Source organism: Eleutherodactylus coqui, chromosome 9 (genome assembly GCF_035609145.1).
Source record: "Eleutherodactylus coqui strain aEleCoq1 chromosome 9, aEleCoq1.hap1, whole genome shotgun sequence".
In the NCBI taxonomy this organism is placed as follows: Eukaryota; Metazoa; Chordata; class Amphibia; order Anura; family Eleutherodactylidae; genus Eleutherodactylus; species Eleutherodactylus coqui.
The window spans coordinates 55,078,390-55,092,033 of record NC_089845.1 but is presented as its reverse complement, the minus strand read 5'-3'; the positions used below and the strand labels follow the sequence as shown (position 1 = coordinate 55,092,033).

General features: G+C 41.2%; 1 protein-coding gene across 1 annotated transcript in view; it reads right to left on the bottom strand.

Moving 5' to 3' along the window:
• The window catches only part of CDKAL1 (CDK5 regulatory subunit associated protein 1 like 1), a 596,376-nt gene that overhangs the window by 434,175 nt on the left and 148,557 nt on the right, over nucleotides 1-13,644 (bottom strand). Inside the window, exon 7 of the mRNA XM_066579425.1 lies at nucleotides 7,331-7,451. Coding sequence (XP_066435522.1) covers nucleotides 7,331-7,451 — 121 coding nt within the window. The remainder of the gene's footprint in view (nucleotides 1-7,330; nucleotides 7,452-13,644) is intronic.

Sequence of the window (13,644 nt, the reverse complement as noted above, 5' to 3'; positions counted from 1 at the left end):
GTATTTTTTTGTGCGGGTGCAGTGAGCGCACTCCATTTGCATTCAGTCAGTTGACTTTTCATTACACAGTGCATTGACCTTCCTGACATAGGCTTTCAAGGGCTTAACATAAAAAAAAGCTTCTTCTATTCAAGTGATAAAAACTTTGTTTTACAGAATACGAGTCAAGTGAAGACCGCTGTGGAAGTGGAGGGATGCCGGCAGAGAAAATCAGCATTCTGCACCTTCCATGCAGATACTTGGTGCAGATGACAGGCAGCTATGCAAGTCATGATCTGCAGAAGCTGGAACATATGTAATATCTGGCATGGCATCATACTGGAAAATGCTTCGCAGATGGCATTTTACTGTTCCTTTTTAAAGCAGCAAACAGAGATTAGCGGTTTACCAACCGAAGGATACGTTACTTAATAATTTACTCGCACAAGACAAAAGCCTGATCTGTCCGGCCTCCCTCAACCAGGCAGGTTTTCAGTAGTGATGGGAATTCTGGCTTTTTTTTTTTTAGTGAGCCAGCTCTTTCAGCTCCCAATCTGCTTTCCATTAACTTCCCTTGCTATTCGCGTACTCCGCTCACCTCTGTGCTCTACTGCTCTAGTCTGACTCCACAGGGCACAGAGATGAGCGGAGGGCAGAGCAGTGGTGGTATAACATGGAAGCCCCTCCCTCGTATAACCTCATGGCTCGTTTTATACTTCCAACGATTACCCCGCTAAGGACTGTGGAGCAGCTGCTAAGTGTGAGACTATACGCATGTCGAGCAACGTGACGTTAAATAGCCCCTTCCTGTATACAGTGCATAAGGAATTCGGTCCCAGTTTGGACATAATCACATTAATTCTGCCTTCGGCCGCTCTCATACGAGTGCTTTTTACAGTGATTACCGCGGCGGTTTGAACATTACGGTAATCCTGGTATAAACTTCCCATTGGTTTCAATGGGGCCTTGCAGACATGTGCTCCAACGCGCTCTCTGCTCTATTTTGCTGCGTTTTCGTGCACAGCGCCTTTTTCCCCCCCATCCGATTTTCGAACCATTTGAATGAGTGCATTGAAATGGGCTTCTTTTTTTCTTCTTTTTTTAATTGCAGCATGTCCTATTTGTCAGATTATTGGACGAAAATAGCAGATGTCAATGTACAGTCCCCCACACATCAGATAGCGCATGGACGGCCTGTCTACATGTTGTTTGATCAGAGTTGCTACTTTTTAACAGTCTATGTTCCCCAATATGATACATATTATCCAGTGCCAACACACTTCCAGCTCACATATGTAGAAGGGCCTTCACATCCAAATACTCTCAGTACACACAGATAGTCAGATAACGCCTTTATATAATTAAGCAGCTTTCATGAGGCGGACTATATACCTAGTGATCCTCATAAAAGCTGCTTAATTGTATGGAGTTATCTGATTTAGATAGCCCCCATTTCTGTGCGATAGATTAGATATCCAAAATGAGCTGACAGGTCAGAGGGGCTCAGAGCATTGCCATGAGGACATTGCTCCTCACAGCGACTTACCAGTTGATTTATATCGCTTTCCAAACTTTTTCTAAAAAAAACGTTGAAACCACACTGCTTTCCATAAATTATAGACAGCCGTCAATAATACAGTGTAGGGTCCCACAAGTCAACAGAACCATAGGGGAGGCACTGTCGTCACAAGCACACAATTTCACATCTGTGCCTGGGGTTCCACTTTCCTGCTCCATTCAGGGAGCAGGAAAGAGGAATCCACGTGGCCGAACGGTTCCGTCTTACGACGGAACCGAACAGTCCTCATTGACTGAGCCGGATCTGCGGAAGGACCTCAGAGTTAAGGTTCCAACGCAGATGTGGAACTTGCCTGATATATAGTTTTGTGACAAAAGATTCAGTATAAGGCTGCCTTCACACTTGCGGGAAAATCACGTGATTTTTGAAAGATGCGAGAGTGAGTGAGAATGCAGAATTATGAAACCAATTATTTTCAATGGTTTCATTCCCATGTGCGAGGTTTCCCTTTCCTGCAGTGTTACAAGATTTGAAAATCGCAGCATGCCCTATCTTTCTGCATTTTGCAATTTTTTCCCCTCACCCATGTTTCCCTATGGAGCCTCCGATTTATTGCATTGCAACACATGAACTTGCGACGTGCGTTCGATGCAATGTGTTTTGACAATGAGTATATTACAGCTCTATAAGCTGCCGCCCATAAACTGGCCTGCATGTTCAAGATGACAGCCTCCCTTTAGGCCTCATGTCCACTAGCTAAATGGAATTGCAGATTTTGCCCATAGGGAATCATTGGCTATCCGCAGTCCATTAAATTGATTTTTGTACCCGCGGCTGGCATTTTAAAAGAATGTCGTTTTTCACACGCGGGAGAAAAAACGTGGCATGCTCCATTTGCCGCGGATTCCACGCGGATCAGCAACATTGCTATCACATTGATAGCAATGTGTGTGGATATCTGCATGCAAAAAAAATGCCATTTAAAGCAAATCCGTGCGGAATCCGCCGCAGAAATCCGCGACAGATTCTGCGTGGATTGTATTTTTTGAGTGGACATGAGGCCTTAAGGGTCTTTAAAAACAAATACTGGAGGATTTTGAAACACATGCTCAAACTGTCATTGGAGCATCCACATGAAAATGGATATGGAGTCTACACAAAACATAGTGTATAAAAAAAAAAAATTACAAGAGACGGTGTCTTCAGTGGGTCGCTTAATACTAATATGCATAGCTTAGAGGGTGTGCTTGGTCAGACTGTTGGGTCACGTCTAAGTCGTGACAAGTAAGATATGTATGGGATAATAGGCTTACTCTCGGAGAAGCTTGGCATTGATGTTTACTTTTAATCTTGCAAGAACTCTTCCCACTATGTAAAAGCAGTGATGTGAGCACAAAGCTATGCAGGTCACAAGTACGGAATATCTACCTATGTATCACAGGATAAACGCATGATGAGAAGAATTAGAAGAACCCATTAGCTGAGCTGCTTTTTATTGGAAGTACAAGTTCAGTTGAGCTGAAAATCTACGTGGATAATGACAGAAATGCAAGTTAATATAATGAAAACAAATTTAAGTTCATAACCCTAAAATGATCCAATCTATGCATTTGTTTAGTAAAGACATTAAAGCTCAGACTACTCAATCTGCATCCTCCCTTTGGCAATTCTTGATGTATATATATATGATCTGGTATACTTAACAGTAATATTTAGGCAGTGTAAGGCATTTTTAGTTCATACAAAACCCTAACGATGACCTTAGAGGGGTTATCCTATGAAACATATTGTTTACAGTTAAATCCAGCCCACCGATTTATACATTTCTGCATTTACACTTCTTTAAAAAAAATGCTTCTATCCCCAGAATATTGTTTAAATATTGCCACCTGCTGTTTCTAGTTAAGAGCCTTTCCATGTCCGGTCCATCTCAGTAAATGCCCCAAGGTGGTCACACATGCTCAGTCTTGCTTCCCTCTGTGCCCCACTGGATGTACAGAGGGATGCCTGGTGTGATGAGCGGCTGCTTGTGAAGCTGCAGCGTCTTCTCTGATGCCAGCAGAGATGTTGAGCAAGTGATAAAGAGAGACAGCGTTGCTACAAATTGTAGCATCTCCTCTGACAAGAAAGGCTCCCCAAAAAAACAGCAGGCAGGACTTTTCTAATTTTAGTCCTTGAATATCTGGCAATATAAACATTTCTAATTAGTGTAAATATAATAAAAGTTTAGAATTATAAAAAGAAAGTTGGTTTCACGTGTCGGTATAAAAATAAATAAATGTGTACGTTTTAGTGGCATTTTTGCGGCACAAAACGCTGTAACCAGATGTTAGTGACCGGGTCAGTAGGGAAATATGAAATGCACTACAGACCGTGAGGGGTTTTTTAACACATTTTTCTATTTAATTGCTGTGTTTGTTTTAGAGGCTTTTGTTTTTGTTTTGTTTTTTTGCAACTGAATCAAACTAAAAGCTTGGCATTCTTGCATGGGTTTCTCTATAGAGAATAAAAATTGAGGAAAAAAAATAATTAAAAAAAAAATGTAAAAAATCTACGGTAATAAAGGCACCAACCAAAAATGTGTCCAAGAATCAAAATGTGCCAGGAAAAAAAATCCAAAATTATTTCATTTTTTTTGTTTGTTTTTTAACATCTATGGGCAAAAAGATCTACCTATAAAGTGTGTATGAGGAAAGCCCAGCAGAACTTTATATTACTCTTTATTTCATGTGCGTCCCATTTATACACTACCTTTATCAAGGAGTAGAGAGGATGCAATCAGACCTCTGCTAATCGGTCACAGCGAAGACCATGCAATCCCTTTAAATATTTCATTTATTGTGGTTTGGAATATGAACCCAAGAACACTCTTATCACAAGGTAAGAAGTATCATATGGTGTAATTTGTCTGTGAAAGAGGAGGTCAACTAAGGTACTTCAGTCATCACAAAGCAGCAGTTAATGAAAAAACAGCAAATAAAAAATGCACCAAATCTGCGTATTCATTGGACAAGCGAAGCGTCAGGGGAATCTCCGGTTTCAGCCTAATGGATAAAACATCACACATGGCACATTTCGACTTCCACGCTTATACACATGGGAACATATGAGCGCAGGAACGTGATTGAAAGTGAAGTGGGAGCCTTGTGCTTTAATTTCATCACTCCCTGGCAGCGTAGCAGCCCAGGTCTCTCCTTCCATGTGGAGGCTTGCAAATAGCACCGCGGCATAGTCAAGAAATGAGGGGAATAGCTCTGGTTTACTCCTGCGGAATTACAATACTTCTGCGTACAGAAGTAGTAAATGTATGAATGGGTTTCACGCCCAGATGTAGATTAATATTGTGAACCTTCTTCAATTTTTGTTTTGCATTTGATTCACACTGATCAATCCGTGTGTTCTAGTTTGGATGGGGCACAAATAAAACATACAAATGCAGAGGGGAGGGGGGGGCGCCCCTCTAGATCTAAATAAATGTTCACACACAGAAATTTGAGACTTAAAATAACACAATGCAGAAATTGATTTGTAAGAATGTTGCCATCCAATAGGTGGTGCTGCAGAGGTAGTGTTTCAATCTCCTTCTATGTGCAGTTTTTAAAGGAGAGATAACAGACATCATAAAACATTCCTCAGCTCAGTGGACTGATTAAGTATGTATCTCTTTGCTCAGATTGTCTGGTGTTATTTTAAGTCTCAAATTTTTGCGTGTGAACATTTATTTAGATCAAGAGGGGTGCCCATAGGGGTGCCCCCCCCTCTCCCACCAGCCCCTGTATGTGTATGTTATATTTGTGCCCCATCCAAACCAGTTTACTTAGCCTGACGAAGAGTCAATAGAAGAACCCAAAAGCTTGCTGTATCATCATGTATTTTTGCTAGCCATTAAAAGGTATCATATATACAAGATTACTTGGTTTCTCTTGAAGAACAATCTGAGAGCAATCTGAAAGTGTGAACAAACAATCACACTTTGCTCTACTGGCTAACACCAAGCCAAACCTTTTTTTCAAATAGCCAGTAGAACAAAATGTTATTCTGCTCAGTAAGAAAAACAAAATAATCTTGTAGATAATCAGGTTGATGAAGAGACCTATGTAGCTTCGAAAGCCTGCATACACGTTGTCCCATTGAAGTAAATGGGACAAGCCTGCAGTACTCAGAACGGACACCACAAAAAATATATATATATTAAATAAAAAAGGGTGTTATGAGCACTGACAGGATCATGCTTAGATGTAAATACTGAAGAGGCTGCAGCACTCACATGACTGCAGCTGATTGTTAGGGGTCCCGAGTGGCAGACCCCCATCGATCAGATATTGATGGCCTATGCCGAAAATAGGCCATAGGTTTTTAAAGCTTGGCTAATCCCTTTAAATTGCCATCTGGATCCAGTCTGCTTTCCCTGTTGCTGTATGCTACCACATGTTGGTTAAGAGTGCCTCATCGAAAATCAAGCTCTGATTCACACAGTATTAGAGCAGTTCAGCTTCATACTCCATTGACAATAAGTGCTGGAGATCACTCAGTTGACAATTTATTCATCTATTCGAATACTAACCCCAGAAGGAACCCAGATTATTTGTAGGGGAATGTAGAAAAAGATTGCAGGAGTCAGAAATTAAGATATGGTAACAATTCAAAGGGATTGTACCAGATTTTCAAGTTATCCCCTGTCTGCAGGATAAATGATAACTTGCTGATTGGCGGGTGGCCTCATCGCTGAGACACTCACCGATCTCGAGAACAGAACTCCTGTGTTCTGTTCTCCTGTCACTGCTCTACTATCATTTCTTCCTCTGCAGTGGCGTCACTCCGAATGAAGTGCTGGCCGCACATGCGCGGTCAGTGCTCCATTCGTTTTAATGAGGCTAATGGAAATACCCGACTAGTATCTTGGCAGTCCCACTGAGAGTAAATGGAGCACTAGTAAGGTTGCGCACCCAGTGCTTCATTCAATTTCCTCATTTTCGGGGTGCAGTAACCCAACAATGCGGACGATGGGGAACACAGAATAGTGGATAACTTTAATTTAAGATACAAGCCCTTTAACGTATTTTCTTGAAGCTTTATCGAACAACATATCAACAAGATACATCGCTAGAAAAATCAAGGCATGTTAAGTATGCCGCAATATATACAAATCAGAGAAAATCCTCTGCCACATTGGTCACTATCTACATGGCAAATGACTTCTTCCATTCATATAATGGTAACCAAAGCAAGCCCAGAAACATATCATAGACTTTCAAGAAACGAAGAGGAGAAAAGAAAGAAGATGATAATGGGAGGCTATGGGGAAATTCAACTTATCGGAGTTCAGGTCTACCACCATGTTACTTGGCACGCAAGAAGTCTATCTTCTCAAAACAGAGAATTCTGGTGTTCCTTCTTAATCCTCCCATGCAAAAGCCATTCACAGAGCAGGCACTATACGTGACCTCCAATATCTGGGAACTACCAATCTTTAGGGTGTAAGAACGTGCCTCAGGAACCCTTTCTTAAAAGTTACTACTGACCCAGGCAAGATAGACAGTAATGTAATTTAGGTGCATTTGGTACCCCATTTTCACATATTATATGGCAAGTCAACCGACAGCATATTAGTAAATAAAATGATAAAAAAAACTATTTTGCAATGTACACACAAATATACAGAATATAAATTACAGTATACAGTAAATATATACAACATGTACAATATAGTGGTACATGGTCTCCGAAGATTGTACAAAGTTAGACTGCAGTAAGGCTCTACGCCTGAGAAAAATGAAATTGAATTCTTAGGCGGCACTGAATATTTTATGAGCAAATTTGAAAGCAGCTTACCCTGTATTGATGGAAATGATTTCTATCAGTGGGTTCTTCCTAATCTTTGGTAAATCCAATCGAGCTCCCCCCAACCGTTTTCCATTATCCTTCTTCTGACCCAGCAGTCGCACTGAGTGACCTTCAAATGAAGCACATAAATACACAAACACAAGTCAGGCTACTTCGGTCTAATTCATCTCTCTGCCAGATATGTTAATGGAGGCATTTAAATATTTAAAATAGACATTAACAGCGAACACAATATATAGGGAAGATCTGCAATAATGGTAAAAACCACGGGCGGAATCTATAACGGTGACACGAGGAATGAGGCTGGAAACAATATATCACATATCTGCGCAGATGCCTTGGGTTTGAGTGTCTGTGCTGCAGACCTGAGATTACTAAAACACTTATCAGCAGTGCGAAATACAATATAGCGCCATATACTTCTGGGCACACAAAGAGAGAAAAGAATGCACTCTGTAATAAACATTGTTCTCTCTTATCATGGACGCCATGTTAACTTAGAATACTGTAACCTTCTCACATTCAGTTTACCGGCGTCCATGCAATACATCGGTCGTGTGATGCCACTTTAATGTCACATGACCAGCAGCTGTGGTACTCAGCAGCTGCCAGTGTGTGCCGCTTTGGCATCACATGACCATCATCGGCGACACTCAGTGCCCGGTGTACAGAAGCACACAGTGTGAGAGATGACAGAAGTGCAGTGCAAGCACCGCAGCTGATTTCGACTCAGAATCCAGATTTAGAGGGGGTTTCGGTCGCAGAAATTCCACAGAATTTCTGCTTTGTGTGAACATTCACTAAGGCCGACTTCACAGGGGCGAGAAAACTGCACGAGATTTGCGATTTTCTCGCCCCTGTGAAGATCACTTCTCGTTCTAGTTAAACACTCCCCACTCGGTGCTCCAGACAGAGAAAGAGTGGAGTCCATCATGGAATGGTACAGGTGAAGCCTAGTGGCGAACTCAGGAGTTTATGGACAGGTCAAAAAGACACCCCCCACCCCCCCTCCCAAAATGTAGACCGCATATCTTGGATGGAGAGAATGGTATTGTTTTGCTTTTCTGTGTCTTGTTGATATACATTTTGTATATCCTGTAATCTTCTATGTCTCTTGATATCTTTTGACATCTTGTGTTTTTCTCTTTGGGAATACCTTGTACCATGGATTTATATCCACTTTTTATCATGTTAAGTAAGCTTTATTAATACTTATTCCATGTGTATGATCTATTTGTTCCTGCATTTTAGAATTCAGGTAAAACAGACATCAAGACAGAGGACAGGAAGTGGAGGCGGCCCACAGAATCTGTGGCAAAGAGAAGGCGAAGTAGTAAGCTGCTGTAGAGGGAGAGAGACTTACACAGATGTGCTGCTGCAGCCAATAGTGATTTACTATGTTAGAACTACTGAAATCACATCTACACTGTTCATAACTGCTGCATAAAGTCCTCCATGATTCTGTTATTTCTCTGTGTGCTACAAAAGGTTAAGTAATGCAGTCCGCTCTTTTTACCATGTGCAGTGCATAGGAAATATTATAGTTGCTATTCTCCATCCACCAGATCAGATAAAACTGAAAATTAAGGATGGAGCATGCAGGTGGAGGAAACTGGTGAAAAATGCCATATAAGTCATTTAATGGTCAGAAATAATGTTATTCCTTATGTACACAAACGTCTTATTATGAGAAGTGATCTGAACGTGTGGGTACGCTTTAAGCACCAATTGGAAACATGACAGTATATAGACACAAGGCATTGGATTGGAGTATCGGGTGGTAGCCAGCAAGGGTGGGCAATGTGGCCAGGCAAGCCAGTGGTTGGTACAAAGAGAGGGTGATGCAGTACGGAGGATTCAGCAGAGACGTAGTCAGGAACACGCAGTGAGGGAGTGGCAGGGCCAGGTTTTCATAGTGTAATCCAAATATTTATTATTCAAAAAGACAAATACAATATCGAAGAATATTTGAAATAAAAGGGGCAGATGGTGGTAGCTAATGAAATGTGGCCAGCAGTCATCAATTCGTATTAATTGTGCATATACCCACTAAAACATAGACCTGGATGGCCAACTTCCAAAAGCCTATATAGAGAGTATTAAGTAAGCCCCAACAAAACCCTATTAAAATCTAATCTATAGCCACCCGCCATGTTTCGCTTTGCGGAGTCCTCAGGGCGAACAACCACCAGGGCTACATATATGCATGTATGTGAAGCTCATCGCTTTCCAATGGGTTCTCTCAGACTACAAAACATCCCATGTGAAAGAACCCATTGGAAACCATAGGCTTCACATACATGTGTTTTGTAGCACTGTGGCATCCCTACAAAATCTTGCAATTCTGTAACCCATGTGAAAGAGGCCTTAACCCCTTGAGTGGCAGGTTTCCTACCACCCTGTCGTGCCCACCAGGGCAGGTTTTTTAAAATGGTCTAATCATTGAATTTCAACTAGTTTTGCAGTTGCGTCTCAAGAGCCATAACTTTTTCATTTTTCCATTGACATGGCCATATGAGGGCTTGTTTTTTGCGGGACAAGTTGTGATTTTTTAAACAGGGGGGAGGAAAAAAAGAAATGGGGAAAAAAGAAAAAAGGGGCCATGTCATTAAGGGGTTAAATAATGTATTAACTTCCTTCTCTGGGTCATTACGACGCACACGGATACCACATGTGTGATTTGTATTTTTGATTTTTTACAAAGTAAAGGGAGACAAGTGTTTTTTTTATTTTTTTAATATTTTTTTTCCTTTTTTTTTAATTTTTTTAAAATTTTTTATTTTTTTTGTCCCTTTAGGGGACTTCCACAGGGACCCATCAGGACCCCTGATCACATTCCAGGGGTCCGATGGTGACAGCCCTTTACATGCTGCAGTGACAGCCCTTTACATGCTGCAGTCACATAGACTGCAGCATGTAAAGGGTTAACACAGCAGAGATCGGAGGTTTTCTCTGATCTCTGCTGTAAGAGCTGGCACCTAGCTGTCCTCTGACAGCTAACAACCAGCTCTCCCTGCCACAGAGACCATCGGCTTGCTTCTGACAAGCCGATGGTCTCTATGGCAACCTGTAAACAAAGCAGGACATTGCCGACATGTCGGCAATATCTTCTGCTGGTTTTTCAAAGCCCTTGCACTGCTCTGTGTGGGTCTGTGCAGGCAGAGCACACTGTCACAGCTTGTGGCATTGTGCTCTGCAGCTCCCATAGTGATACATAGCCCGGAAATCTTCCGGGCTATGTTGCTATGAGCAGTGGAGCTCGTCATGGAACTTTTCCGGGAGTGCCACTCAAGGGGTTAAAGTTAGAAACAATTGGGGAAGTTAGAGACTGGTCTAACTTTGGATAAAAGTTGAAGTTTAACATTTTCACTAAAACTTTCACTAACCATACTATTTACATGCTCCTGACGGGCTATACTGTGTTTTCGCAGAAGTCAAAACGAGACTAGAGCCTTAACTTTCTAAATAACGACTTTTGAAAAATATCTAATTTAAAATGTCCGAAATGGTTATTTCTAACACTGTACAGCTTTTTATCCCCAACTCTAAATATTTACTACAGTGACTTGCAGCCATCTATCATGACCTTCCCTTGCCAATTACCTTAATAAGTCATTAAGTGATTTAGAGAATAAATGAGCTATTCATCTATGGAGGACACTAGCAAAACACTGTCAAACAGCAGTTGGCTCACAGATTCACAGTGCGCTTAATGAAGAGGTGAGCAAGAATGGCTTGATAGCATTAATAGGTAAACCCATATGATGTCATATGCTTCATAGGAGCTAGGCAGAAGCAAAAAATTATAGTACTGAGAAAAACAATGATCCCATTCTCCACACACCAGCCATGTACGGAAAGTTCATCTGCACTTTGTACTGGCCATGCATGCAATGATCAATAGGCAACAACTACACGGGGGATCAGCAGACCAATAGAAATCATACGCACTTTCACACAATCTATCAATCAGTTAATCCATAGAATACATTTTAGGATAAGCACAATGTCTGCACATGAGGCTTAATTTGATTACAGGGGGGTGTTAAGAAGGGAATACTCAAGGGGGGAAATATTTGACAGCATTTGGAAATGGTAAATATGCATTCAGAAGAGAAAGCGAATTATAAAATATACTCTGTAATTTTCTACTATCCTAGTAAATGGTTTCTGACATAAAAATGTTAAATGTTATATTATTTTTGCATAATTCTATAATTATTGTAAATATTCTGAAGTCCCAAACTAGTAGTTTCTACAAGCACAGCGCTTTATATTCATTCTCATTCATTTGTTGTCCAAGTGGCTATCTAGCCACAGACTATGCTTCCTGGAGTGACCCATCTAGATGACAACACTACTGTGGGGCCCGGCATGGCCATGTAACAAACTAATGTGAAGATCCACCCTTTTTAACCCTTTCCAATCCAATTTTGGATTCAGGGTTTCCTAAAAGGCTTTCTCTTTTTGCTGTTATACAACGGTGCCATCTGCTGGCTAAAGCCAGGGTGTGTGCGCCAGAGAGGCTCCGACAGCGGAGTGGCTGGCAATAGATGGCAAGAATACACTAATAGCAGAAGCAGTGCTAGCAGACATTCCTACTTCATATTGACTTCTAGGCACTTATCCTGGCACCACCAGCATAAATCTGGGTTTACCAGCACCATTGAGCAGAATGCACAATGTTCAACAGATCATACACATAGCCTGTTAGGTCTTCTGAATGTCATTGCTAAAAAAAAAAAAATAAAACTACCGTATATGCAATGGTCAAGTGCAATACACCCTATAAAAGACTTTTTTCCTCTTGTAGGGCCAGTGAAAAAGTAGACAAAAAAGTGATTTCAATATGGGCAGCTGCGTACATGTACATCATTGTCTGAGATGTATAGAATATTGGAAAAAGAATCCTCAGCAGATCCAATATCATCAGCCGCCTGAGGCCGGCTACACACGGGTGTATTTGTGTGTGCAATATGCAGTGAATAAAACCCAATGATTTCAGGGTGTATGTCCATTGTCTGTTGGAGTGTGTGATCGGTGTCCTGTATCTTACCATCTAGGGCGAGCCACATCCCTAGGTTCCAGCATGGGGCCATCCCGATTGGGACGATTGCCCCACTTGTAGGCAGGACTCCTGGGGTTAAGTAGTCTTGTTAAAGTAGGGACTCACTAGACAACAAGAACCCTTGTCGTGGGTTCATGAGCTTAAGTATCTTGGCCAAAATATGAACCAACACTTTGTACTTTAGCTATTACATCTGCTTATGCGTGTTGGTATACTAGGTAAGTGTTTTGGGGTTTATCAGTGGTTATGGTGTGCAGTGTGTATGTACGTTCCCCATTCTCAAGCCTTCCCATCAGCCCATAACTGGTTTGCACCCATGTACGACATTTTACTCACGGCTTGCAGTCATAACACAAACCAAATGCCTGGAAGTAAGAAGAATACAAAAATCCAGACATTTACTGTCCAGTATTTCTAGGCTTCTAAGTGTGTATTTTTGCCACATGCCTAGTAGGTTAAAATTTAGTTAAAGTGGTTGTCTGAAACCTTTGTATTGACAACTTATCCTCGGGATAGCTCATCAATATCAGCAGTGGTCCACCAATCAGCTGATCGCCCAGTCCACAATCAGTGCAGACAGCTCTGGAAGCAGATACCACTGTCTGTACTGTAATGTCCCGGATTGGTACTACAGGGAGAACTCATTGATCACAGAATCCCAAAAATAACCCCTTGGAAGGAAGCTAATTTGTAATACAGCAAAAATTAAATCATGAATCACAGAAGTCGGTGCTTTACACTATCAGAAAAAAAAAATCATCAAATTTACTTAAATAACTTAAAATGTATAAAAATGTCCAGGAAGGAGGGACCAGAAAAAAACTATAAAGATAAAAAGTATGTGTAAAAAAATAGAGGGACCCCTCAAACACCTTCTATAGTGCATTGGTGTCCGCTGACAATACGGAGCACTCGCCCCGAAAGGGGCAATCTCATGCTGGAAACGCACTCTTCATGTCCCTAATAAATCCTAAATTAAGAGACAAACAAAAAAAAAAACCAAAACAAAAAAATTTAAAACAAGCAATGAGAACTTGAGTTGAAAAATTAGAAAACATTGACAGGTTACAGCAAGTATCAGCGATCTCAAATGCCTTCACATTTGCTATTTAAACCACGGTCCTAGTACTTGATATCAGTCCTCATCTGACCATGATCCCCATCACATCTCTGCATTGAGCTGACTCTGTGGTTTTGGATCTTCTGAAGCCGTGAGTGTATCTCATCCTGATAC